The sequence below is a fragment of the Rhodamnia argentea genome, chromosome 5, assembly GCF_020921035.1.
Source record: "Rhodamnia argentea isolate NSW1041297 chromosome 5, ASM2092103v1, whole genome shotgun sequence".
NCBI classification, from domain to species: Eukaryota; Viridiplantae; Streptophyta; class Magnoliopsida; order Myrtales; family Myrtaceae; genus Rhodamnia; species Rhodamnia argentea.
This window is the reverse complement of record NC_063154.1, coordinates 6,205,777-6,233,410: the sequence shown is the minus strand read 5'-3', so window position 1 is coordinate 6,233,410 and position 27,634 is coordinate 6,205,777. Positions and strand designations below refer to the sequence as shown.

General features: G+C 42.8%; 4 protein-coding genes across 7 annotated transcripts; 3 read left to right on the top strand and 1 right to left on the bottom strand.

Moving 5' to 3' along the window:
• The first annotated feature begins 797 nt into the window (after positions 1-797).
• Positions 798-4,189, top strand: LOC115750937 (probable WRKY transcription factor 3). The gene is made up of 4 exons (XM_030688574.2): positions 798-1,536; positions 1,835-2,511; positions 2,594-2,752; positions 3,513-4,189. The coding sequence occupies exons 1-4, from the start codon at positions 1,075-1,077 to the stop codon at positions 3,781-3,783; spliced, it is 1,569 nt and encodes a 522-aa protein (XP_030544434.1). The 5' UTR covers positions 798-1,074; the 3' UTR covers positions 3,784-4,189.
• Positions 4,190-9,189: 5,000 nt separating this feature from the next.
• On the top strand, positions 9,190-14,984 carry LOC115750926 (probable protein S-acyltransferase 22). The gene is made up of 9 exons (XM_030688565.2): positions 9,190-9,859; positions 9,957-10,070; positions 11,074-11,472; positions 11,711-11,779; positions 11,889-11,960; positions 12,465-12,593; positions 12,751-12,831; positions 13,341-13,526; positions 13,841-14,984. The coding sequence occupies exons 1-9, from the start codon at positions 9,818-9,820 to the stop codon at positions 14,621-14,623; spliced, it is 1,875 nt and encodes a 624-aa protein (XP_030544425.1). The 5' UTR covers positions 9,190-9,817; the 3' UTR covers positions 14,624-14,984.
• A 940-nt stretch (positions 14,985-15,924) lies between these two features.
• Positions 15,925-17,306, bottom strand: LOC115753532. Its single transcript, XM_030692176.2, has 2 exons — positions 16,110-17,306; positions 15,925-16,078 (listed from the first exon to the last, which is right to left on the bottom strand). Exon 1 carries the CDS (start codon positions 17,236-17,238, stop codon positions 16,195-16,197), a length of 1,044 nt encoding a protein of 347 aa, XP_030548036.1. The 5' UTR covers positions 17,239-17,306; the 3' UTR covers positions 15,925-16,078; positions 16,110-16,194.
• Positions 17,307-19,031: 1,725 nt separating this feature from the next.
• LOC115753953 (protein UXT homolog) lies at positions 19,032-22,586 on the top strand. Of its 4 annotated transcripts, none has more exons than XM_048279506.1 (7): positions 19,032-19,138; positions 19,977-20,121; positions 20,704-20,733; positions 20,947-21,048; positions 21,482-21,589; positions 21,710-21,764; positions 22,238-22,586. In XM_048279506.1, exons 2-7 carry the CDS (start codon positions 20,030-20,032, stop codon positions 22,304-22,306), a joined length of 456 nt encoding a protein of 151 aa, XP_048135463.1. In that variant the 5' UTR covers positions 19,032-19,138; positions 19,977-20,029; the 3' UTR covers positions 22,307-22,586. The 4 variants fall into 4 exon arrangements, with proteins under 4 accessions (XP_048135463.1, XP_048135466.1, XP_048135464.1 ...); XM_048279509.1 differs by having other exon boundaries at positions 19,054-19,138; positions 20,023-20,121; positions 20,704-20,743; XM_048279507.1 differs by having other exon boundaries at positions 19,057-19,138; positions 20,023-20,121.
• The last annotated feature ends 5,048 nt before the right edge of the window (positions 22,587-27,634 follow it).

The following is a 27,634-nucleotide window of genomic DNA, read 5'->3' as shown; positions in this document are numbered from 1 at the left end:
GGTTGCACGAAATTAGTCATGGCGTGAGCAAAGAAAGCTACTGCGATTGCCAGTTTGTAGTCAACCCACATGATCCCTTATCTTCCATTAGAAAACAAAGGGGCTCGTAACTCACGGGGAGAGGCTTTTGATGGCTACTAGCACTTCAGCAAGAGCTCACCAATCTCGAACCTTCGAGTTGCGGCTCAATCCGAACATCCCGCGGTAACATGGATTTGTAACGCGGGTTGCCCTTCACTGCCTTTTCACCTACGATAAAGAATATATATGGAGCAAACTTAGTTTGTAATCATTCTTAAGCTTTTCTATTGCAACTGATGCAGTTGGTCAACCCCCCCGGCGCATCTCCTCGTTAGGCAATTAGGAAATGGGCAACACGTCCTCGTGCGGAAAAGTTCGAACCAACCAAACAAGTTAAACTCTCCACGTAAGGTGATGACTTTAGCTTTGCTCGAAAAGGCCGACCATACGCATCGTTTCATCGCGCCCCCAAAAACTATAAATATTTCGAAAAGCCCTAGAATGGCTGCTTCTCTGCAACTTCTTGATCCCTTAATATGAATTATTTCCCCCAAGTGTCCTAGTCTACGTGCCAAAAACAAAAAGTCAACCCATGCATTGAAGTCGTCGGGGACAAACTCGTAAATTCCGTCGGGGGGGAGGTACCAACTTGCATGGAATTCTCCAATCACGCTCCACTTTAGAAGCTGCCCGCCCCTCGATTTTTCTTCTCCTCGAAAATGATTTAATCGCTATTTTTTTTTTTTTTTTTGGCTTTCGCTGTTTAAAAAATTCTAGAAAGTAGAGAAACCCAAACAAGGCAAAGACAATCTCTCTCTCTCTCTCTCTCTCTCTCTATCTGATGCGTGGACTTCTTCTTCTTTCCGAAAACTCGTTCTTCATTTCATGGAAATCTAGAAAGAAGGGCAAAAGGCAGAGCGACAGACGAGGGAGAAAGACACACTTTTCTTTTTCTCTGTCTTTCCAGACATAGAAAGTACGAGGAAAACAAAAAGGATACGGACCCCAGAAAGAAAAAAGAGGGAGAGAGAGATTTTCCTTTACCCAGTCGAGATGGCGGGCAAGGACCAACCGCCGCCGCCGCCGCCATTTCCAGGAAGGCCTACGGATCCCACCACCCGCCCCTCGCTCGCCCTCCCACCGCGCGCCTCCGTTGACTCGGTCTTCACCGGCGCTGGCGGCGTGGGCGGGTCGAGCGGGACGGCCTGGGGTCTGAGCCCCGGCCCGATGACCATGGTCTCCCGCCTCCTCTTCTCTGACGGCGAGGACTGCAAGTCCTTCTCTCAGCTCCTCTCTGGAGCCGCCGCGGCTTCTCCAACGGCTCAGTGGCTCGGCTTCTCCCTGCCTGCGTCCGAGAAGACGGCCGTCCCCGGAGACTTGCGGTTCAAGCAGAGCCGTCCGAACGGATTGGCGGTCTCGCAGCCGCCGCCGCCTCCGGCGGCAGTGTTCGCCATACCGCCAGGGCTGAGCCCCGCGGCTTTGCTCGACACCCCAGGGACCTTCCCTTCTTTTCCGGTAATCATTCTTAGTGAAATCAGACCGGCGCGTTTTTCTTTTTCCGGAAAAAATGGATGACTACAACTGTTTCTAAAAGCTTAGTTGGAATTCACTTGTTGTGCTGGGTAATGTCTAGAACAGAAGTAGATTTCTTCCTCCATTAAAGAACCATGATTCGGCGAAACGTGTCTCCTTTAAATGCCCAATAGAGGCAATAGTAGGGTTCATCTTTTTAATTGATGATCTTGCTTCGAACTCACTTATCTTGATATGCAAATTGCCAATTCGCTTAATTTCGCGGTTCTTGCAGTTGCAGGGGCCTCTAGGAATGTCTCACCAACACGGCTTCATCAGCATGGGCGCTCAAGCTTTGCAAGCTCGGCCTCATCACGTCCAACCCGGGTATGCATCGGCATCTTCCGCAACTGCCGCACTATCCTTAGGAACGATGCAGTTTCCGCCCTTCACAGTGGACGCATCGATGATGAACCAGCGGACCTCATCCTTGGAAGAGTCGAAAATCGTCGAGACAGAACCCACTGACTTCTCTCACTCTGATCAGAGACCTCCTGTGTCTTCATTCGCAGTTGATAAGCCGGCCGATGACGGCTACAACTGGAGGAAGTATGGTCAGAAACAGGTCAAGGGAAGTGAATTCCCCCGGAGCTATTACAAGTGCACGCACCCTAGCTGTCCCGTCAAGAAGAAGGTCGAGCGCTCTCTCGATGGCCAGATAACCGAGATAATCTACAAGGGACAGCACAATCATAAGCCCCCCAAGAGCAATAACCGCGCAAAGGACTCTGAAGTCGGTTACGGGAGTTCGGATGTTGAGGGAAGTTCTCATATTCCCCTCGCATTGATGCCTCGGGATCAGGAGTCTAGCCAGGTCACGCCTGCGCACTTGTCCGGGACAAGCGACAGCGAGGAAGTTGGTGATGCTGAGACTGGAGCAAATGATAGAGATGAGGATGAACCCGAACCAAAGCGACGGTACTAAAACCAACAATACTGATGTGTACCATTAGAATTTCATGGACCCTGATGAAATTTTTTTGTCATTTTTGTGCTGCAGAAGCATGGAGGCTATGGCTTTGGCTGCAGGATCTTTGCATAGGACCGTTACAGAACCGAAGATAATCGTGCAAACGACAAGCGAAGTCGATCTTTTGGACGACGGCTATAGGTGGCGCAAGTATGGGCAGAAAGTTGTCAAAGGCAACCCTTATCCAAGGTGCAATGATGGTTTCTCTAATTATCATTCTTGTCTATTTGAGTTGAATCCAGCCCTAACCGATATAGTCCCTCTGTTCTATGTGGTTATGAACTCATTTCTGAATTGCGCAGCAATTTCCAATGATCTAATAGACTACCAAAGCATCCTTGGCCACGGACCATGGTTACATTGTCCTCGCTGTTCATCCTTGACATTTCCCTCGCTTATCAAACGTTGTTTTCCACACTGCCTAGTGAATCATTTACAGTGAAATTCCGACCTGGCAGGATAATAAGGCAGCATAAACAGATTTCTTGAAGACTGAATATTGTCATTCGTGTTACATAACAATGAGCTATGACAGCATGCTAAATCTATAGTTACCGTTTCTGTCATTTTCTGTTTAAAAGTACAAGTTTTGACAACTTTGAATTCGCATTTTGCATGAGATTTTGGTGAAAATGTTTAAATACGCAGGTAATCATCTAGCTATACAACTAGTCACTACTGAATCCTGCCTGACCCTTCTGTTCAAATTCCTTCAAGATCTCCTGTTCTTCGACATGTTCCATCGGTTGTTCAGAGTGAACATGATTTGAGGCCACCTCACCGGGTTTTTTCCTCTCTTTCGGGAGAGGCGGGTGTGTGATGTGGAATTCATCATGCAATTGAATTTCCGAGATAATTTTGGTGCTGCAGTGTAAAATGTATTTGCAACCGAATTGTGGTTTCAATCACGGTTTGCTGAATTTTTTAATCTTCTCTCTTTAACACACAGGAGCTATTACAAATGCACCGCTAAAGGTTGTAACGTTCGGAAACATGTCGAGAGGCCTTCAAGCGACCCTAAAGCCGTCATAACAACATACGAAGGCAAACACAATCATGACGTTCCAGCTGCTAAACCGAGCAGCCACAGCGTCGCTAACAGCTATGCCTCACAATCGAGACAGCAACGGAATGCAGAAGTCGAGAAAGATGCCGCGTTCGGAACCAACGCGCAGCAGCTGACGGCCCATTTACGCCTAAAGGAAGAACAGATAACATAATAGGTTCCGCCGTATGCACCCCCTGGAATGTGGTGCAGCAAGGATATGCTTGTGAAGGAGGCTAAAACCAAAAGTTGATTTTCTTTGCTTGATTTTTCCTTTTCATACCCGGAGGCTGCAGATTTTGGTTGATGCTAATTGGTCTGATTTGTGCATATATCGAAAAATAAAGGGGGAGAAAAAGTCCCGAAACAATCTGCTTCAAGGGGGAATCGCGAGTGACCTGGGTCCGAGCTCTGGAGGTACCGTTGTGCTGTAGTGTTAAAGTGGTAGACCTTGTAGGCTTGTTAACACGCTTTGTTTTTGAGATTGTTTCACGGGGTTGCATTCTTTCTGTACATGGAAATGTAATTGCTGTCCACATAATTGTTTGGTGTTACAGATGACTCATTAGACTGAACTTTTCTGGTGCTCACTGCTTACTCATTCATCCTCTTGTTCTGAAATTCCATCATGTCCAGAAGGGGGAGAGTTACATGGCATTAGAATGTGGTTATTCCCCAAAGTGGTAAAGCCCAATAGGCCCAAAGTTGGAAATCCAATTTGGGTGGCCCACTACTAGTATGCTGCATCCCTACATACAAGCTCTTAAAACTCTTGGTGCAAACTAATATGGAACTGCCATTAGACATATACAAGAAAGAAGCATAGAAGGCAAGAGAGCGAGTGCATGGAGATCGACCCGCCGGTTTCTAACAAGAAAATCGGCCTTCATAAGCCCGCTCTAATCGCCTTCAAGTCGCCTATTTCATCTGGGAACGACATGGGCCTGAAGAGAAAGGGAAAAAAAAGAAAAAGAACTCAGTGGATTGATTGCAGGGGACCCTTTTCGGGTATGGTAGATAGATTGATGAGGAACAGGCATGAGTGTGTGTGTGTGTGTGAGAGAGAGAGAGAGAGAGAGAGAGAATAGGACTGTGTAGGACCATAGCAATTGCTACATAGGAGGAAGCTTGATCATCATCAATGGAGTCACATGCTTTGCCCAAAGTCGTATGATGAAAGTCATCCCCACTCAAACATCCCCAGCTGTGGGGTCAAATGGCAAAAAGCTACAGCAAAAAAAGAGGCAATTTTTTTTCTTTTTTTTTTGGGTTTGGTTTGGTCTGGTTTGGTTGGAATAAAAATTGAAAATTCAGGCGAGTCCACGCTGGCGCATAGCGCCGTCGCTAGAGGGTGGAGAAGGTAGACATAATAGCCTCACGGGAGCCCGTCCAATCACGTGGCTACAAGAGGAGGAGGGGTGGTGGTCGCTCACGGGTTTGTTTTAGAAAGCCTTCTTTTTTTGGTGTTCCTTTCCGTCTTCGGGACAAAGAAACGCAGCGTCGTATCTGGCTTGGGACGACTGGTATGGAAGACCCCCCCCCCCGTCTCCAACTTTATCTCCTGTTATAAAAAAAAAAAAAAAAAAACCGAGGTTGGATTCCTTTGCCGAGGTCAAAACGCCACCCACTCTCTCCACCTTCTTTCTCTCTCCTCCTCCTCCTCCTTCTGCAATTTGCCAAATGTCTCCTCGACCTTGTTCTTTCATCTTTTGTTCCGTTTCCGAGAGATCTGCAGATTCTTTGTTCCCCAATCTTTTTCTCTCCTTTCTCTTCTCGTGCTCAGTCTTCTGTGCTTTGCTGTCCGCAGCAGGCGTTGCAATGTCTCTCTAGATCGCGAGCCCCGTGCCCCGAACCCGAATGATGTTTCTTACTATTGTTGGGATTGGGGCTAAGGAGTCGATTTATAAATATGAGATAAAATCTCATTTTTTTGAGTCGGAAGAGACCCGAGACCGCTAGGCACTCGTATGAGAAGTCGATTTATTAACAAGCCTGGACAGCAATTATTTGGTTAGGTTATTATTGCTCAGTCTCGAGGCCAAATATGTGCGGAAGAAATTGTTGGATTTTTCACACATCGATTGTGGAAAAAGGCCGGTGGTCAATTTATAGGTGTGATCCTTTAAGTTAGTTATTAATTTATTTATTTTTGGATAAGAGAGAGGCCAGTTCCACCGAACAAAGATGATATTATTCTTAATGCAGCAAATTAAGTGAAGATAATAGACCATGAGTATTATTATTTATGAGTGAAAACTATTGCTTTTATTGGATGTAATTGAACATATTGTTTTTATTTAAAAAAACTAAATAAACTTAAAAATCATTTGTTTTCAGTTTATAAATGTAAATAGACAAAATTCTAACCATATGGTCTTTTGAACTTTTGGGGAAAATGGTTTGTATAATGCGGTTCCATCCACTAGGAGTGAGCAAATCGAAATCGAACCGAAAACCTCTCGGACCGGTGGTTCGATTCCCGATTCCAAAGGGTAGTGATCCGGTTCCCCGCCCTTAAAATTGGAATCGGTGTCCGGGCGGTCCGGTTCCCTGTTCAAAGGGAATACAAGATCGGATCGAATTGAAAGATTTTATTTTATTTTTTAATTTATTAAACGTAACCCCGCATGGAAGTTTCCAAATTTTGTTATGCACAGCAGATAATTCATCGCCTATTTTCATTGCCCTAAAAACAAAATAATTCAATTCCAAATTTAACATACACATTTCTAATGAATATCAATATACAGTATGAAATAGAGGCATAAGTTACTTTCAAACGGTTGTTGAGTCAGCAAAAGTCGAAAAACTTCCATATGGGTATCATCAAACCATATGGACATCCTTTGGACCGGTTTCAATGGATCGAACCGGTTAGCTCCGATTTCGAGACCACTAGTTCTGTTCTCGATTCTTGGGAGGAACCGGACTGGATTGAAAATCGATCATCCCTACCGTTCATGTGTTGTTTTGTGCTTGCATGGATTGGCTTTTGCAAGGAAGGAAGTTTAATCATACGGTACAAAATGGACACGCCCATGTCAAACTCATTTGATTTGGTGGATGCATGACAACTAGCTTAGACAATAGGAGTTGTCTCCATTTCACAAAGAGAAGAGTTGAGTTGCGCACATCCAAAGAATTAGCTCACACGTGAGGGGGAGAACTGAGTATTCTTCTATTGCTTACATAGTGCCTTGTAAACACATGATCTTCCTTCGCCTGATTGTTCGAGACCGTGGATTCAATATTCTAATACGGTATCAAAAGCGCGGATCAAGGTTTGACTTTTGGTATTCCCTTTCAATTTTCTCGCGACTTAAGTCAAGTCATCACGCATGTTTTCCAGCTCCGCAAGCTATCTCATCGGTGAGGTTTCGTTGACATCCCCTCTCGTGCTCGCGACAATTAGCTTATACGCGAGGGGGATTGCTATCAGTCGCGTGCGGTAAATACGCTCCTGACATGCTTGCTAAGTACTAACATTTTATAAAAAGAGACAAACATAAAATTCTCCGATCGCAATACACTACTTTTTTTGGGATAACGACACAAATGATCCCCGAGCTTTGGTCAATCACACAATGTGGTCTAAGAACTTATAATATGTTCAATGCGATTCTTAAATTTTTATTTCGAAATGTGCAATGTCGTGCTTGAACATTAAATTTGTATTCAATTTAATCCACAAAATTTAAATTTATACAAACGTTCAATATTATTCTTGATCCTGAATTATTGGAAGGATAATAATGAATATTTGTCGCGTAATTTAGGGATTAAATTTGAACCTATATAGAATGTTTTGAGCAATTTAAAATTTCAGGGACGATGCTCTGCATCGCGTCACTTTGCTATCTTTTTTCGTTGCTGGTGTTTCGATTTTAATTGGTGTTCGGAGAAAGGGTGTTTTGGGAATTTCGCGTGCTTTGCGTCTCCATGGGGCGACAGAGGGCGATCCAAAGAAGTTAATGCAGCCCAACCACTACGTCAGTACAATACAGTTCATGACAACAACAAAAAAAGTGCAATACAGTTTAGCTTTTTTTGGGAAATGTCCGCTCACTTTTTCAAATCATTTTAAAACTATATTTAATAAAAATAAATAGTAAAAAAAAATGGTCCACCGTAGATTTCATAAAAAATAAAGATGAGATTTAGATGGAATATTTAAATGAGATTTTTTTTTTGGGCAATTGTTGTTTTTTTTTTCCTGCTAGAAAACTTTGAATTTTACGATCTTGTCCCAGACAAGAAAGTGCCAAAAAACGCATCTTATCTCGTGGCTTATACAACACACTCGACAGACCATTTTCCTTGTATCGTCTTTTTCTTTATGTTCGGTCACTCTCCCTCCGCAAATTTGTTTTGTTTGGAGAATTAGACAAATAGATCAATGAAGAAACAATGTGTAGCTATCGAAGCTAACGCAAACCCTTTTCTCCATTGCTCTTTTCTCGCGCAAAGGCACGGTATTTGACGGCTCCAATCGTATTTCCTTCTCCTCCGGTGATGGCCATCGTCTGTCGGTCGTCGGACGTGCAAGCGATGGGATTTCGGCGAGCGACGGATCTCTAAGTCTTTTTCAATTTTGAAAGGGCCGACACAGGCAATATCAAAGCGCATGATCGGTTCTCCATTTCACCTGCAGTGCCGTAATGTTTTACCGATTTCCGAGTGCCTCACATCGAATTGAGTATCCCCTTGGCATGATCACTTGCACTCCCCGCCACACCTGGGATCTCTATGATCGTTTTCTCGGAACATGTCGGAAAAACGTTGTTGTTTGTCTATTTGAGACCAATCGTGTACATCTTTACACTCGTCTCGGCCGGCTTAAGTCTGCCTCTTTACTTCGAATCGTTTAATCGACTCTCTGTACCTTCATTTCATCTCATCCTCCATCCGGGGCATGGATCAACCACCCCCCACGTTTCCAAGGAGATTCAAAGGGAAGAAAAGACACAAAAATAAATAAAACCTTGGCCAGCTTGGCTCTCCCAATAATGACTTGAGCTTCTCCTCCTCCCCCCAACCCCAAAAAAGCACTCAAGTTGGAAAAACTCCGTCCAAAGACAAAAGTGGTTGGACAAGATCACGTATTTGTAGTAAACAAATCCGTTCGATCCAAATCATGGACCAGACAGAGGCCTTCATAGAAGCCTACAGAAACGTATGACTTTCTGCTCGTGACGGTTTACCCCATCGTTGTTGCTTAAAGGAAAACTTTCCCATGTGTGGTAGGAGCAAAGGAGAGTTGATGCGTCCACAAATTTGCAAACTATGAATTGAAGAAGAATATGGCGGCTACGGTGATGGGCTCCGCGGGAAATTACATTGCAGGGATCCGGTGGTAGGGTCGACGAAGACGGACGTTTGATCGGGTCCGGCTTTTTCGTCTGCCGCCTTGCTCATGGTCAAGTCTAATTACGAAAGAGAGAGGGGTACAAGACAGGCATTAAATGAGCTTTTTTTTTTTTTTTTTGCCTATGGTTTCCCCGGCAAGTGGCAAACTACCAGAAAGCGTTTGGTTGCAACTTCTTCCCTCGCTCAATGATGAACCCCCTCCCCAAACACATGGCACAGCTACAAAGAAGAAACCGGAAAAGGTAAAAGAAAAAAGGGTGAAAAAAGAAGGGCATGCCCTTGTAATTATGCCCATTCACGAGCATGAATTGAAAGCCCCAAAACCAGACATCTCTCTCTCTCTCTCGGCAGTTCCATCACAGTTCCCAAGCTCTCTGCCCAAGTAAAGAAAGCTTTTTGCAGAAACGAAGAAGAAACCAGAGGGCCCTTTTTGATCTTTCATCTCACCCAGCTTCCATTTTTGCTGTAATCTGGGTTTGTGAGTGGAAAGCACCCAACTCCAGCTTCTTCTGATCTCTGTTTTCTTCTAAAGTTCCAATTTTTCTTCCGAACCACTCCCATATTTGTTTTGCCTCTTTTTGTCTAATAGACCCGTTTGAAATGCCAATGCAAGCATCTGTTTTTGCTGTACCCTGCAGCTAAAAATCGCTGTTTTTTTTTTAAATTTATTTTCTTTCTTTTGCTTTCCCCGGAAAATGAGGGAAAGTGGAAGGAGTCTTCTTTGAAAATCAAGGAGCAGACAAGTCCAAGTGAGTTAATGTTGTTTCTTTTCTGGTTAAATACATTTTCGTCTCCGCACATTAGTTTTTCTCCTCCTGGTGTTGCCAACGCTTGAAGGGGAAATGAGAAAGCATGGATGGCAGCTTCCTTACCACCCTCTGCAGGTACTTCCTATTTGGATTATTTGTGTTCAACAGGTGTAGGCTTTGCAAAAAAAAAAAAATCATGTTTTTAATGGTTTTTCTTTGTTGCATTTTGAAGGTGGTGGCAGTTGCTGTGTTTATGGCATTGGGGTTTGCCTTCTATGTGTTCTTTGCCCCCTTCGTTGGGAAGAAGATGTTTCAGTACATTGTGATGGGCATCTACACTCCTCTTGTGAGTGAAGTACTTCACTTTTTGCTTCCAAAGATCCTTTCATTTTCTTTCTATTATTGCAGCGAAATTGTGTCTGCTTAATGTGTTTGGCTAAAGAGGGATCCAGATCTGTACCATTCTTGCTGTTTTTTCAACTGGGTGTTATGTACTAGCCCTTTCTTTTCATGATATGCCCCTCTTCGTTTCTTGGTTCTTTCCATTCCCCTGTACATTTTTTTTCTCAGATCCTTTAGAGTGGGCGTTTGATTCGCGGCACTCGGCGTGACACTTGTCAAAAAGCCTTGAACTTTGTTATGCGACTGACCTCCCAATTGACCTGATGATGGCTGGTTATTCAGACTGAACAGTTGACGGTGAACTTGGCCATTCGTTGGGTGGTCTGTAGATGTGAAAATGTCTGGTTTTCGTGTTAAGATTTGGAAAGCTGTCCTTGACTCTCTTTAAGTGGTTGGAGATTTTCCGTTGTTGAACTGCTTTTGAGAAGGATGGCTATTCTGAGGTTGGGAAATGCGGACAGATGATTGCTTCGTGCCGCCGCCAATATTTGCCTGGAGAAGGTTATAGACCATAATCTAAGGGCTGTCTGTGAGGAGGCTAACTGGGTTTTGTGGCGCCACTGTTATGTAGCAACTGCGGGCTCTTCTGTATTAGCAACTGAAAGTTAGATGGTGCCGGGTTGTGGCATGCCCTCTTTTAATTGAACGACTGGCAAAACCTTGGATTCAAGGTTGCTTAACCTTGCAGCAAAATTCTGCTACCCAGATGGACACGTATAGATGCAGACTAGCTTACAGCATAAATCACCATAGATTAGGCTTCTCTGCACATTAGATGAAAGTTTATCTTTGCTTGTAACTTCTTCTAGATGACGAAAGTAAATGCTCCACTATGTTATCATTTGAAGTCTTTCAACTCTGAATTTCTATGATTTTTTGCTGTAAATTGTATATAATGCATTATCTGGTATTTCTGATCTGATCCATTTGATCCTTTGGCCTTTCAGATTACATGTGTTTTCGGCCTGTACATTTGGTGTGCGGCAGCTGATCCTGCAGACCCAGGGGTTTTTAAGTCTAAAAAGTATCTCAACGTTTTAGATAATGGAAAGCATGCCCGACAAAAGGATTCTAAACTAGGAGGTGAATCAACTTCATCTATACATGATGCCAATAACACAGCAGCTGGAGGCAAATCTCTTGACAAGGATGTAGAGAGCGTGGCAGCAAAGGAGTCCACTGCTGAAGCTGAGAGGAACAGCGCACCATCAAAGCATACCACTTGTTGTGCATTAGCATTGCTTCCCTGCGCTTTAATGTGCAAGTGCTTTAGCTCGAATGAAGAATCTTCTGAGAAACATCTAAGTGAAGATGGCATGTTCTATTGCAGCTTGTGTGAAGTTGAGGTTCGTTTGAACACTATCATTCTTAATCATATAAAATGGCCTTACATTTTCGATCATCATTCCTGAAAGTAGCATCTGCTTGCGACAGTTGTTCCTTTACAGATTTTGCATCCTAAACTTGTCATTTTGCAAGATCATAAGTCTATATATGCGCATGACAGTTTGCAAGATCATAATTGTGTATATGCATCCGACAGTTGTTATAAACTTTTGTAATTTGAATGATATTCTGTTGCAGGTTTTCAAGTACAGCAAGCATTGTAGAGTTTGTGACAAATGTGTTGATAGATTCGATCATCACTGCAGGGTATTGTGTGATCCCAATTATTGACACATTCATGCACTCAATTCCTTTCAAAATTGGAGCTTATCAAATCATCTTACTTGTCTTTTTTTTTTTTTCTTTTTCTTTATAGTGGCTGAATAATTGTATTGGTAGAAAGAACTACAAGCAGTTTTTCACTCTTATGGTATCTGCTCTTCTCTTGGTAAGCAAGAATATATGAACTTCTTTTCTCTGTAAATCCTGTTTATTAAGATGTCATTAAGATCCTGGCCTTCTTATCCTGTCTCCTATTGTCTCCAGTTTGCTGGGTTTGTGTTCGCTGTCTTGCATGCTTGATATGTATTGCCAGCATGATGCATTTCTCAATTTATAAAGTGAAAACCGAGCTGAAGCTCTCTAATATGCATAAGAGCTGGACGGCCCTACATTAGCTCTCTTATATATATTGAGTCTGAGGAGTTCCGGTTTGGTTTGCCATTTTTCTTAGCTCTGCATCATTTACCTGGTATTTACTAGACTGCTCATCCAACATGAAGCAATAATAATTCTCACCTCAAGTGAACGCTCTTGAATGTGGTTTACGTTTCGGCCATACTGTGTCATGACTCGAAAATCACCTCCTGGGAGTATTATTTTGTTTCCTTCGTGTTAAACAATTATTGACTCGTAAATAGCTGGATTTTGCATCCTGGCCTTGAGACTGCAGCTTATTCTGCAATGGTCCACGGGTATGCTCGTGCTTGTATGCTGTTTTCTCGAGAAGAAGCGATTTATGGTGGATATTTCAACCAAATTGGGGAGCAGTTTTTCTTTAGTGCCCTTTGTGATTGTGGTGGTAAGATTGCTGCTCTTTCATGTTCTAGTAGATCCATTTGAACTTGCTTGTATATGTACTAAGATTTTCTGCATGTCTCGACTTATTACATCAGTATTAATTGTTATATAATAGCTATCGAATGATTACTTAGCTACTGGAATTAATCATGGCGCAGGTGGTGTGCACCATCCTGGCGCTGATTGCCACCTTACCACTAGCTCAGCTTTTCTTCTTCCATATACTTCTCATAAAGAAGGTAACTCGCTGTCAACTTTGTCTTAAGTAGTACATGAGCACCTCTCTTGATTGTCTAGCCTTTTCATTTTCTTTTTGTTTTCCTTTTCTTGTGCCTAATGAATTTTGTTCCCTATCATTAAGTTCGATATTCTGATGTATCCTTCCTCTTCTTGCACGGACTGAGATATGTTCACTTCTAGCGCTTGTTTTGGTTTTGAATTGAGTATTTGATCTTGAAAGTCTTCTTCTTTCATAAACTGGTAGTTCTTGGTTGTGATATTGAATCGGTAGTTCACTTCTGGCCTTTGCTTTGGGTCACAGGTGGTTGGCTGGGCCATTGGTTTGAATATTGTCATCTTTCTTGTAGATCATCTGTGGTTACCGTTCTATTGAATTTTTCCCTTTTTAGATAAACTGCATTGGTATTCTTGTGTTATTTGCTTCTGTGATGAAAATAGGCGGACTTGTTTTACACAGTAAGTTTCCTGGATATATGATGGAGTGACATAGCCTTGAATTGAATCTCAGGGAATTAGCACTTATGATTACATCATAGCTCTGAGGGAGCAAGACCAAGAGCAACAAGGAGTAGGCCATCAAAGTGCACAAATGTCTCCTGCCAGCTCACTTACTGGATTGAGCAGTGCGAGCTCTTTCACAACCTTCCACCGAGGTGCATGGTGCACGCCGCCGCGATTGTTCCTTGAAGATCAGGTACTCATTAAACTCGAGGCAGTATGAATTGTTCAAAGCAGATTTTCTTATCTTTGAACGTGCTGCTCTGGTGTGTTAATTCGTCTCTATCTTTGAAAGTCAAGATTATCCTCATTTAAGTTCCTTGATAAAAATTAAACCTCCCTCCGTGGGTATTATTTTTGGACAGAGCTGAGGCAATTAACCAGCGCTGCTTATGTATGATGTCTCTTCGAAATTCTCTTTTATGAGCATTATGAACTCTATTTGCTGAAGTAACAAAGCTTAGGTTTATGTTGTATGCCATGAATAGCTATTTTTAATGCCTCCTCCAGTTTGATGTTGTGCCTCCGGACACTGGATCCGTTAGTTCTTTGGGCAAGAAGACAGTGGGAGAGGATCTGCCAAAGAAAAAGAACCCTGGAGCAGTGAAAATCAGTCCATGGACACTTGCTCGCTTAAATGCAGAAGAGGTATCGAAAGCTGCTGCAGAGGCTAGAAAAAGATCTAAAATACTCCAACCTGTCGTGAGACGAGAATCCCCATTTGGCCTTGAAGCTGACAGGAACTTTGGAAGCAGTAGCCGACGGATGATACCAAGGCCTGATAATAATAGGAAACGGCCGAGTAAGCGGGTGAGGCTCCCCGCCGACTTGCCCATGGAGCCAATCACGAATCTCTCACTGAAAAGCGCAGAAAAAGGTATCCCTGAGACATCAACAAGCTTGGCTCCTCTTCAGCTCGAGGCTCGGAGTGCTTTCCAAACAAGTCGGGCCATGTCTGGCTCCAACGAAATCGTGGGGTCCTCCCCAGAAAGCAGCCTGGAATCTCCTGACATCCACCCTTTCCGAGTCTCCTCCTCAGGGCCTGAAGAGGGTCGGCAGCCGACTGGACTAACTGCTGGTACGGCTGCACTGAGAGGATTACCGCTCTCGAGATCAACCAGCGATGGGTATGAAGCATCAGGTGGGGAAGATAGCGACAGGGTTCCTTCTAGGTTTGTTCAGAGGTCAGCAAACTGGAGTAATCTTCTATTGGGGTTCGATCAAGATCAGAGGGTCGCAAGATTGAAAGCGTCATCGTCGTCGTCTTCTCAGGTCGATCACAGAAAGCTTTGACCTGTATTAAGTCTTGCTTCGAACTGATTTGATGAAGAAGCGATGGAGTTCACAATTCTTTCATTCATGGACAAGAGTCATTCGGGCTTCCGAGGACTAATAGACCCATCTTGGCTTTTTGCATTCTAATGCTGTTCATTGCCTGTGATATCTTTAGATCGAAGGAGTTTCGATAAGCTGTAAAAAAGAGTTTTTCAATTAACTATTTGGCAAGTGGGATTGGCCCAGAAAAGCTCTCCTTTTAACTTGGCAGATCTTGGTTCTCGCTCTTCTAAATCCACAAAAAGGCAAGTTTGAGATTGACAAACTGCCTTATTTGAACATTTTGTAATCCTTCATCTGGCAAGGAGTTGATATCGATCTTACTTTCCCCAGTACGTTGCTTATCAAGTTCCATTTTCTCTCTCGCAGAGGCGTTTTAATGTGCAGATGTTGATTTCTGCCTTCGGTTTTCAACAGTTCATGTAAAACACTTGAATCGGAAGGCCCTAATCATAATGAATTGGTCTGTGCCATCCTTATTAATAAGTAGGCCATGAATATCTACATTTGAACTGGAAAAGAAAGCAGGGACGGCATTAGTTTGTGATTAATGGCTGCATATCACTTTACAGCGCAAAGTAAGCTAACAATCGGGCGCGCAAAGTGGAAGCATCTTAAGAATATAAGGATGACAGAATGAGTATAATAACGCGTATGGCTACAAGACAAAACCACAATCTAAATTGGTCTATTGTTTTACGGTATCTGTAAGATCGATGGCAGAAATTTAAAGCAGATTAAGCAGCTACGATGTGTGTTCACCAACGGAGAAGCTTTGGTCTCTAGGGAACCAGTTTAAGCTGGATATGCCTCACGAGACGATGCCCGTTCGGCGGAAGGCTGGCAGCTAGCATGCAGATTCGCAAAGTACTTCGGTCAGAGAATTAACTCGGTATGGCAAAGGGCAGAGTAATTCCCAAAGGATTACAATCTTCAATCTCAAACTAATCGTCTCCGGTTATGTTTGGAGATGAAATGGTGTATTAGGAGACGCTACATAATAAGCATGCAAGCAAATCAACACATATCCATGCCTGAGAATATCAACACCGAACATAGTTTGATGCTTTGTTCTGAAGAAAGCCAAGAATACTGCAGTTTTGTATGACCACACAACTTAAACATGTGCCAAGAATGAATTCCACAACATCTAAGCAAGCAGAAAAGAAAAAAAAGGGTCTATATAGCATCCCTCCCCACCCTACATAGAAAGTGCCAACACCAAAATACGCGACCATGTTTCACTCCGAATGCGGACTCCGAATTGCGAAACCTTTATTACCCGTCATTACAATGATTGCACCGGATCCGATCAGATTCTAACTGGTGCAAATTCATTTGCTGCATAGTTGCTTGTACAATATACATGGCCTCTGATTGTACAAACAAAATCTAACACCTAGAGGCCGCATGCTTATGGAGCAATGTGTCGAGCTACACTGCATTTCAATGAAACAGAGTTGCAAAGGAAAGCAATCTTACAACTACCGGAGTCAAATGAGAGTGCCCCTCACCCGATCGCAAATCGATCAAGCATACGCGACGGAAACCACGTGAGGGACCTTCCCTTCATCGAAGGGCAGGCTGACATAGTCCCTGGCGAACTCCTCGGCAATCTCCATGGCCAGCTCCCCGTGCATAGCCTTGCAATACATGTACAGCACAACGTTCGCGGCCAGACTGAGCAGCATCAGCATCATGAGGGAGCTCGACGTCGCCACGATTTGGACCACGAAATGCCAGCGTTTCCATTCATTCCCATCAATCACTGACTCGGAAGTCGACAGAGTACTAGTCCACACCAGAATCCCCGACAGAATTCCGAAGAACAGCGTCACCGACAATGCCACGCTTCTCATTCCCTTCACCAAGTAAGCGCTCCGCCTCAGCGGAAGGAACCAGTAGCCCGATTCAGCCACCACGATCACGTTCGCCAAAACCCACTGCACTTGCAAATACGCCAATACCAACACTAGAACCACCACGATCGACGCTACTAATCCGAGAAAGAAGGTCGAGGAATAACTGATTTCATGACCGACAACAAGTTCAGCCCCTTTGAGGATTAAGATCCCTAAGATTCCAGAAACGATTACCATCGAGGAGGTGATAGCTTGGGTGCAGATAAGCGTAGATAAGAGAGGGAAGAAGGATGTTCCTATGGACTTGATCGCCGAGAGGAGCTTGACCGGCCGGCCGTAGAACCCCTGGACGACGCTGTAGGTGATGGAGCCCGCGGCGAAGATAGACAGAAGCGTGAGGAAGGAGGTGTACCCGACGCTGAGGAGCACGCTCCTCGGGTCGACGCCGCTCCGTTGCTGTTGCGGCGGTTGATTGAGGAGGAGGAGGGAGTGCCTGAGGAGGGTCTGGGCGTGATAAGGGTTCGAGGAGGAGGAGGAGTCGAGGAGGAGGCGCTGGAGAGTGGGGTAGACGGCGAGGGAGAAGGAGATAGGGAGGAGGAAGAGCACGGAGAGGGCGAGGAAGTGGCGGGAGTGGGCCTTGAGTATGCGTCGCGATTCGGAGATCACGGTGCAGAAGTCAGCCGCCGGGGGTGGGGGTGGTGGCGTCGCCATGGCCGAGAGCTAGGAGATCGTGGTCTTTGTGGATGTTTCAAACAGATAGAGATGGAAGGAGGGAGATCACTATTATATAAGTGATTAATCTAATTAATTAATTAATTAATTAATTAAACATTCCTATTATTACTATTACCGGGTTTGAACTCTTCTTCTTATGATGATGTAACTTGATTTGAAGAGTCATAAACTCCTAATGCACGTAAAATATGCCCATCGTTTTGAAAATCAAATAGGCTCTTCTAGAAGAGTAAATTTTCACGCACCTCGACTCAGATGCATTCGAAAGGAAAATTTGTCGATTTTCACGAACAAATCTACGGATAAATCTATATGTAAAATGGATGCATTTCCAACAAAATGAACATGTTTATGGTTGCCCTAATGGTACGAAAGCGAAGTCTCGTTGAAATGAAATCGATTGGTAAGTGGCAATTGCATTTGATTCAGAATGTTTAAAACTCGATTGCACTTTTCAAATGTTTGGATTGCATCTTGTCATATGAACTTTCTTTATCGGATAGTATAAGGTTGAAATAGGTCGGAGGGATCAAGATAAGATTTCAAATGTCTTTCATAATATTTAGAGGATACACAGAATACCAATAATGGATTTAATGTAATGCAATCGCTCTCCGCCGGCAAGTCTTACCTCACTCTCCTTGTCGTCCTTCGCCTCCATTGCCGAATTGAACGCCGACAGTGTAGCTCCAAATCTAGCCATGGTGGCCGAGGTTGAGTCAAGCTCCTCCGTGGTTGAGGTCCAATCGAGCTCGGCCATGGAGGAGCTCTAGACATGGCCATGGAGCTCCTCCGTGGTCGACATTGACTCGAGCTCATCACAACGATGATTCTCATCGGTGGCAACGAGATGGAGCTTGGTAGACGGCTGTGGGTGGAAGGAGCTGTATCCCTCTTATATATGACCTTATTTTGTATTGGACAGCAACAAAACATAGGATATAATAATTGTAATTATGTCTTGACTTTTTATCATGACTACTTCACCTAACTTTCTATTGACAATTGAGGGACGGAAAACTTTAGAGTGTGAGCTATTCAAGCGAACTCTTCGTTCGCAAGATATGGTAGACTCCCGATCACTAGAGATTTGGAGAATGGGCACAAAATCGAAGAGAGATGGATCCCCAAGCAAGATAAAAAAAAGAAGACTCTCTTAAGAGTGATAGAGGTTGAAGAAAGCCAACCCTAATTTCTTCAATTTTTACCTAAATTTCAGATTCAATAAGACGTTGTTTGGATTGACAAGGAAATTCATCTTCAAATGGTTTTATTGGACATGAACCTTGGGAAAAAAAACTAAAGTAATGGCGTGAAAATGCCACATCACTAAGGGTGATTTTGGACAAAGGATTAACGAAAATAGATACGAGATTCAAGGAAAAGTTAGTCGTTTTTTATGAGACCAAAAAAAAAAGTTCAAACAATAATTGAGAATGCACGTAAAGTTGGTGATTTTTTACCAGACGGAAAGAAATTTAGGATAGAGTTGTTTTTCTTGGATCAAGAGTTGACATCTTTTATGAGACAAAAAGATGGTTAGGATAGAATTGATATTAGAGTTTCTTTTATAGCATTTAGCCTATGAAAGGGTTAATTTTGACCCAAATGGATAAGAATGCCTATTATTCAGTTCCAAGGGCCAAAAAAGTAAAAACACACAAAGTGGCCCAACAAGAAACGGGGAGCGGATCTTTGTACAGCAAGGGCATTGAAGTCATTTTCACGGTCTTTCTGTCCTTTCTCCAGTACAAAAGGTGAACTGACTCTCTCCGTGTGTGTCTCTCTCTCTTCGCGCCCTTTCTCATCTCAGCGTTCGGCAGAAACAGACCAACGAAGCGCTGCGCAGCTGCTCTACGCCCTGATTTCTCATTCGGTAATCTCTCTCTCTTTCTCTCTATATCGTTCGAGAGCGTGATCGATGGTTCAGTGCGCTGCCCGCTACGTTCCGTGCGCAGTAAACCCTCCTTCCGTTCGTTTCTTCCTAAGATCGTGTTTAGGATTTCATTGCGAGCCGACCTTGTCGTGGAAATTTGTTGACCGCGGGCATGACATTGGAACTGTGGAAATCTTTGGCTCGAACGAGAGTGCTGTGGCGGTCGAGCAAGGTTGGCTGATGCCTCTTTGAAGTGCCGCCCATTTTGTTTGTTTGGGGGACTTGAGAGAGGGATCTGGTGATCTGGGGTTCTAATATTCGGACGTGGTGTATTCATTCAGAGAAAATTTTATTGGGCTCCTGAATATCGTCTCGATTGTCTCGGGACTAAAGCTGGGTGAATCAGTTGCATTCTTAGATTTTGATGTGCATGTTTTCTGAGGATGATTTTTGTGAGTGAATTTCAAATGGAGATCTGACGGCTGGGTTTTAGATTTTCTCTGAGTACTTTTTGTCGTGTTAGAGCAGGCATAGCACCCAAAAAGCCATGAGAATTTGTGGAATTTTTTAGCTACTTGGATTTCAAAAGTTGATCTGAAAGACAATACTTTACCTTCAACTTATTGTGGGGAAATAGAACCAAGCATGACTTTGACAATAAAAGCACGTGAAAAAGCTTTGCGCTGTCTCGGGAGTTAGATCACCAGATGACGTTTCTAAGTGGCTATAGAAAGATCTGAGCGCTGGTTTCCCTAAAATGCTTCGTACCATCTTTTTCTATTTGAAGGAGATTTCTGCATTTTTTTTCAAATTGATATTTCCTCACTCTTCCTTGCAGGAACTTCTCCCCTTCCTCTACTCGTGTTTCATTTGCGTGAGTGTAGGACTCAAATGGACAACTACCGCCAAGATAAATTACATAAATTTGAGGAGTTTGTTGATCGACGTCTGAAACCAGATCTTGTTCATGCCATATCCGAGAGGTATCTTTTCTTCTACTTAGCAGTTTCTTCTTTGATTAGCATGCGGAAAAGTGTTATCTTTAGTATGTTGAGAAAGACATTTATCTATGAGTTCAGAGGCGAAAAATCAGGATTTACTGTGAGGGGAAAGTGATGTGAGATGCCAAGGACTCGATAGATTGATGGCAATATTTTCTGAAGCGATAGAAGCTGGATCCTCAACCTCTTAATTCTGGCCAAACAACAAACACTCCCCTACATTTATGCATTGCAAACCATATAAGTTTTCTGTACACTCGTCTCATGAATAGAAGATTCTGTTTTTGAGGCTCATGTAAGCATGGATGACTGTGACATGTATGTTGAGTCGTCATATATCATCTGGAAGTTGGACTCGAATCCCTGCGTACCTCCTTTTCAGGAATCTGAAAAGGTTTATTTTGGCTTAATTTTATTAGATTTATCTGGGTTGTGGTTTATGAGTAATTTGTCTAGAGAGGGCCTCTTCTAACAGAAGATTGTGCCATGCATAATTAAGCTGAGCAATGGTTTAGTGAAATTATTTAGCTGATGTGTGGCTGATTTGGCCCTTGTTTTATACAGGGATAAGGTTTTCGAGCAACAGAAGACTTTGTATCCCTTTTTAAGTAAATGGAGTCCTGTACCTTATATGGAATGATTTGTTTACGTATCATGAGGAATAATCAATTGTCATACGCACTTGATTTACTTACAATTTTGATTAACTCCTTTCTTTAGCAGTGTTTCAGGAGCATTCCCCAGTTTGAATTTGCAACTTTAAGCTTTGACAGTCTTTTGATTTTCTTGACATTGTATTATTTTTAGCTCAGATTTACGAAAACACATTGAGAATCTTCAGAAGAATAGCGTAACTAGTCTCAAGACATTGGTCAACCTTGGTTCTGAGGTGTACATGCAGGCAGAGGTGTAAGTCCTCTCTCTATGTTTATTCCCTGCAACCTTTGCATATTCTACCTCGTAATGCTGGTAGGAGACAAGTCTTGGCTTATGCCACCTTGTGATGCTTTTCGGTGAAGTTCCTGCTTGATGAGCAGCGACATATTCATAGATATGCTTATTCTTTTTTTCTTTAATGTAAATGACGGTAAGTTTTGTGCATAGAGGGTGCTCGCACAAGTGGTGCTGAGGCTTCAGTTACATTACAATTAGTACCAGGACACTAAACTTGTTTTGCTTTAGTTCTCATGTAACTGTATTTGGATTGGGTGAAAAATGCATGAAACTGAGTACCGGTCATGTGAAAATAGGCAGTGTAGAGTCTGTTCCTCTGATGCTGATTTAATTTCCTGGTTTTTGGTTGCTTTTTGAGGGTTAATTCAGGAGCGCTATATGTTTTCAGGCCAGATACACAACGCATTTGTGTAGATGTTGGACTAGGGTTTCATGTGGAGTTTTCATGGTCCGAAGCTCTGAATTACATATTACTAAAGGAAGAGAAGTTAGCCAGGTATGCACTTTAACTGATGCGATTTCAAAAGTCTATGTATAACTGCCACACTGGAGATAGGGACTTCTCTTTCTTATCTCCTTTCCTTACTCCCACAGCTCATTCTGTCTGATCTTGCAGGCAAATAGAAGAGTACACTCATCAGATTGCATCAATTAAGGCACAGATAAAGATGGTATGTGTGATGAGAAGTTTTGCTTATGCTTTTGCGTTTTTGTTTAACAGATTGAATATGCTTGTACATTGTCTCCAGCTGAAAGTTGGTCCTCTTAGAGCATATAAACTTGGACAGTACACAATGCTAGGAGTACCCAGACGATACTGGGGGTTCCTGTATCTGCAAACTTCCTTTCCTTTTCTTTTTGCCGAAGAGAATAAAAATGCCATGTATTATACTGTTCTTAGGTTGTGCAGAGCTTATCATCCTTACACTGGACTCCCCTGCTTGGGGAACACTTATCTCCGAACTAATGCGTTGCAATAATGACTCGATTTGCTTGCTTCTTGATATGACAAGTTTAGACTTGTCCATACATAGAGTCAAGATCGACACTCACTAGAGTGATTGGATGTTAAATGTTTTTGAATTCTCCTTATGATTGTCACTTCATTTGGCTGGAGTGAAGTAGCTAGATGGTTATCGTGCAGGTCTGTGAGGGAATCAGGGAGTTGCTTCAACTTCCTGCCGAATTGACCCTACAGGAGCCCATACTCTGATTCAAAATTAAAACTGTCTAGGTAAGACTCTTATTCTTTGTGGATAATCTTCAATCTAATGAGTGGAGGATGGAACAAAAAAAAGAGGCAGCTGACACAGTCTGCTGATGTTTTATGTGGAAGATACTATGTTACTGGGCTTGGATTTTCTTGTCAAATGGTCTTTACTTCAGTTTTCCTTTAGGGCTAAGTACAAAGTACATGTATGGTTAAGAAATGGTGCCACAGAGAGTTACTGGAGATGATTTTCCACACAACAGGTGAATGAAGACTTTAGAGCGGCAATACCTTGTGCTTCTACACTCTAAATTCCAGTGTAGGTTTGTTAGAGCCGTCAGCATATTCGTCTCTGCCTTTTTTATAGTCTAGCTACTTTTGCCTCGGTAAAGAGCACCTGAGTGAACTTGGAATCCGCCTCACAATTCTAGGAGAAATCAATTCGAAGTTCTGGCATTGCTTTACTTTGTTCCTGGCTTAATCTATGGGTTTGATCCTCAGATCTCATCTATGGACCAACCCCTCAGCCCACCCGCTGACTGCCTAGGGTAAAGCTCATGTCTTTGAATAGATGGAATAGCTATGGTGATCCGATGAATACAATGTTTGTAGCTTTTATTAGCGATAGCTTGTAAGATGATCATTTGATTCGGATAAGCTTGAGCATGACATTCCCATAGCCAACGCCGGGTGGGACTGTCGCTTGAGCCAGGAAGGTTACGGCTTTTTATGCAGAAGCTGGGCCTTGGGATGTTTCTGTGAGCGAATCCGATAAAAGTCAGGACGGGACACTGGGTCAGTACACCCCACACAGTGCACGATGCGTATTAGGGGTAGGGGGAGAAGTGTCAAAAAAGTCATACACCTATTGTATTAATGTCAATTCAGTCCTAAATCTTCTTTTGGTATCAATTCAGTCTTAAAATTTTTTCATTGGTGCCAATTTAGTCATAAACTTTTTTTTGGTGCTAATTCAGTCCTAAGCCTTTTGCATGTGTCAATTTAATCCAATTTTTTTTGTATTTACGCCAAGTGCGTCAATTCGCCAAATTTTGGCCGAAAACCAATGGCATGGACGTTGATTATCCTACGTGGCAAGTCCGATGCTGGCATGGACATTTTTAAATATTTTTTGATAGCATCAATGCGAAAGGCTTAGGATTGAATTGGCACAAAAAAAGGTTTAGGACTAAATTTGCACTAATGCAATAGGTGTATGGCTTTTTTGACACTTCTCTCTAGGGGTGAGCATGGCCGGGTGGATAGGTTTCGGATTTAGACTTCGAAATCGACCTGTTATAATCGGTTTCAAATTTTTGGTAACTGGAACCTGTCCTGTTTGTCCTAAAACCTGTTTTGAGACCTATCCTATTTTTTCGATTCGGTTTCAAGATCTACTCAAGAACCTGTTTTTTTATTTCATTTTTTCAGTAAAATAATATGAGTAGCAATGAAACGATTATAAGTACACAATGAATAATAAAACTCACTATCCACTAAAAGTAACAATTCCTAGTATAAGCAATAAGAATTACAATCTACTAAAAACAGAGTAGCGAGGCAAGCGAGACTAGGGTGTTTTTTTTTTTTTTTCTTTCTAACAGTTTGCTAAAAATTAGTTTAAAAAAGGGTCCGGTTCTTAGGTACTTAGAATCGAGAATCGGTTCGGTTCTAATCGGTTCCCAAAATTTCGAATGAGTTCTTGGACCGATTTGAATGTGAATCGATTTCCGGATCTGTATTTTTGTTGGTCCAATCTGGTTTTCGGGCATCGGGTACTATCCAGGATGCTTTGTACAGACAGGTACTGGTGAAAAAACAGTGGAAATCCATGTGAATGGAGAGTGGCTGAAATTTCACCAAAAAAAAAAAAAAAAGAGGAATGGCTGAAATAAATAAATGAATAAAAAACAAAAGGAATTGGATGGGGATTGATGAGACAGGCGGATGCTCCAAAAAAAAAGGGTTGTCGTGCTCGACGGGCGGTTTGTATTGCGGGCGGATGGGATGGGATGGGATGGGAAGGGATGCGATGTTGGGTTCCATCGCCACGCACAAGGAATCTCATTTGTTTTTTCCTTGCTTGGGGGTAGAGAGAGGGGTATTTACTATTTACTAATAAACAAATTTGAAGTTCTTTGCTTTTTTTTTTTTTTTTGTCGTCGAAACAAATTTGAAGTTCATGGAAAGATAAATTGACGGAAACTCAGCGCTGCCAATGCACTTGATATTTCACTAACGTTAGGAAATATGACAAGCAGAATGTTTATACCCAAAGCCTTCATGAGAATAAGAGAACTCGATCCCCCTTCGGTTTTCCTTGGCGAGGTCAGTGTCGGGCAACAAATTGAGTCCGGCACCAAAAGCTCATGCCAAGCCATGATCATCAAGGCAAAACAAGATGTCGTGTTCTGAGTCATGAGCATGAATTAATATTGTGAGGGACTCCTCTTTGCCATCCTCCATAAAGCCACCGAAGTCCATCAAGAGCCTTACTTACCACCTTCACCTCCATCCATTTCTGTCGCATGCACCCTTAATGACTATCGCAACCCACCTCTACATTTATCTCCACAATTATTCTTGTGATCTCCACGTTCAAACTTTGCCAATGCCAAGATCGCCTCTGTCCACGTTTATTGTGTCTAGACGATATCGCACGATGTCACTTGTGACGACCGTAATCGCTTTTATGACACGCAATTGCAAATTACGAGACAAGATGAGCTTAGTTTGGTGGTTTTTTTTTTGGTCGAATAGCTTGGTGGTTAAGGGCTTGGTATCTAAAGGTAAGTGGGGAACAATTGGAAACCGATTTGGAAGATAATACAGCAAAATAAACATATGATTGCTTCTTTGTCGTCATCTGTTGACCGTGACCCAAGATAGGATAAGGAGCAAAGAAGAAACAAAACCAGCGGACACAATCGAAAACCTATCTAATCTCGAATCCGGGACCTTACGCCGGCTCGAACCCACTGAAGCACGATCATGCATAAACAGATCAGAGACCACCCAAAACATTTTAACAAGTGTAATGAGTATTGGGTCGCATTGCATTTGCGATAAGGCCGCAATGCATCACATCACCTTGTCGAATTTTTTTCAACACGAGCTCTTGAGTAGGGTGATCGACCTTGTGATCCCAAAGACACTAACTCAGTCAGATATCCCAACCATGGGATAGGAGCCCACTTATTTTGCGGTTTTTAAAAAATGATCGATTTTATTGCCTGAAATAATTAATCAATAATTAACATTTTCATTATTGATAATAGCTTATATCTAAATATTTTAGAAATCATTCATTTTTATAAGCAAACTAAACGATGAATTTTAATGGAAGGCTCGCGAGCGTGGTCCTCTCCTTGTCCTGTCTCACGTTTTAACTTTTCCCCTGTCCTTTCACCACGACCAGCGCCAAGCTTTTCTGTTCTGTTCTTTCGATGCCAGCCAAGCTAAGATAAAAATTCGTTTATTGGGTGGGGGTGGGGGGGGTTAAACTTCTGATAGGAAAGATTCCCATCCCGACTCGATGGATCAAATAACTACTTGGATGAGGTCTGGATTAGTGAGAGGAAAATTCTATCCCGCCTCCAGTTCCTTCCTCAACATCCCAACGATCTTATCCCCCGACTTGATATCTTTGATTGTTGGGAATTCGGATTTGGAAATGGATATTTTTTGCATAAAAAATTTGCGAGGGTGCGGCGGGTAAAAGCCATCTCGGAGCGGTGTCGTCTCCACCTTTTTCATGCGCTGGGCTCCGCCAGTGCCATCACATTATCCCTACCAGTGCCTTTGTAGAGTGTCGTCACCACGCCTAACGACAATGTCATAACTTTGTTATACTTTTTAATGGAAAGACCAAGGTGAACAAAGAAGTATGTAGTTCGACGATTCGATTGCATTAAAAAAAGGGTTCGCGTCGATATTGAACAATTTAAAAAGTCTAGATATTCACCGTGTCGTCATCCCAAATTGAAAGAGTCCCCCTATGATTTAGGATCTCGCCAAACAGTTCACGCAACCCACCATATGGTGGCAATTAAGGGTGCATATACGAATATGTGAATCCGTTAAACTCGTAAAGTCAATATGAATTTGTGTCCGCATGGTAGATTTCAAGGTGATATTTACCAAGTATTCACTTCGGAGCGTGTTTGACTTAGTGGTATTTGAAATGACTCAATACCATGTAACTTAACACTAATTGCATCTTAGGGAAAAAAGAAAACTTGGTTAACGAGTGCCTCGAGATATTTGATAAGTAGCTAATTAAGAAAATTACTGCATTTAGCAGGTTAATTACTCTCGTGAAATTCCTAATCAACGTCTTGAAGCTTGTGACTTTCCTTGACAAAGTGAGAATGTAATAATTTAGTTACCAAGTCCTAATGGAATAACGAGGAAAACTTTTTCAGGACACCTCCTTTACTCCATCAGATGACTACCGTGTTGAATGGAGTTGTTCTGTTTACCTGTCGTTTTAAAGAAGCTGTGGGAGCGACGTCTGATGAGTATTCTGCTGTTCATTTCTCGAATATGATAAATACATGGACTCTAGAGAGAGAGAGAGAGAGAGATGAAGAGACAAAAGGAGAAGTCGGGAAGTCAGAGCCTTTTGCTTCAAAAATCCCATCTTTATTGGCTTTTCTTTTGTCTCTCTCTCTCTCTCTCTCACTACTGTGGACTTCGAGATTCGTTCAGTACGAAAATGGTTGGCACACTGCCACACTGGGACTGGACTGAGTGGGGGGAGGGCCGCTTCAGCGAGTTAACTCACTCGGGCCGGCACTGGCGTTGGCGGGTCCCTCGAAAGCTGGGTCCTTTCTTCAGTGTCCTCTCAGTCTTCTTCTGCTCTCTCTGTCTCTCTCTCTCCCCCCATCTCCATCTATCTGCAGCGACGCTCTGTCTTTTCTTTTCTCTTTTTTTTTTACTCCTCTGCTTTCCTCTGACACTGCATGCATGGAAAATTAGTCTTATGTACTCGCCAACGTATGTGCCCTCCTCCCGTTTTTCTTTTCTCTCTATCACATGGAGCCAAGCAAGTTCGAATTCCATTTTGGTGAATTTCTTCGGATTTGATGCAAGGATTCACATGAACTTTTCTTTCTCTCGTCACGTTCTTTTCAGTACAGCTTGTACCCGTTTCTTTGTGAATCTCTCTCTCTCTCTCTCTGCTTCCTTTTCAGTACAAGTGTACAACTTGTCACATTCTCTACCGACGGTATTACAACCTCATCAACACCACTCGTCGTCGTCGTCGTTGTCAACAAAGGGAAACAAATGAAGTAGAATTAGGTATGAAGTTTGAGCATAGAGAAAGAA

Coding starts and splice junctions, on each gene's coding strand:
- LOC115753532 (XM_030692176.2), bottom strand. CDS start 17,238: ATGGCGACGCCACCACCCCCACCCCCGGCGGCTGACTTCTGCACCGTG.
- LOC115753953 (XM_048279506.1), top strand. CDS start 20,030: ATGGACAACTACCGCCAAGATAAATTACATAAATTTGAGGAGTTTGTT. Junction 20,734..20,946: donor TTCGAGCAACAGAAGACTTT/GTATCCCTTTTT, acceptor TATTATTTTTAG/CTCAGATTTACGAAAACACA. Junction 21,049..21,481: donor GTGTACATGCAGGCAGAGGT/GTAAGTCCTCTC, acceptor ATATGTTTTCAG/GCCAGATACACAACGCATTT.
- LOC115750926 (XM_030688565.2), top strand. CDS start 9,818: ATGAGAAAGCATGGATGGCAGCTTCCTTACCACCCTCTGCAG. Junction 11,473..11,710: donor GCAGCTTGTGTGAAGTTGAG/GTTCGTTTGAAC, acceptor ATTCTGTTGCAG/GTTTTCAAGTACAGCAAGCA. Junction 12,832..13,340: donor ATATACTTCTCATAAAGAAG/GTAACTCGCTGT, acceptor ATTGAATCTCAG/GGAATTAGCACTTATGATTA.
- LOC115750937 (XM_030688574.2), top strand. CDS start 1,075: ATGGCGGGCAAGGACCAACCGCCGCCGCCGCCGCCATTTCCAGGAAGG. Junction 1,537..1,834: donor GGACCTTCCCTTCTTTTCCG/GTAATCATTCTT, acceptor TTGCAGTTGCAG/GGGCCTCTAGGAATGTCTCA. Junction 2,753..3,512: donor AAAGGCAACCCTTATCCAAG/GTGCAATGATGG, acceptor TTTAACACACAG/GAGCTATTACAAATGCACCG.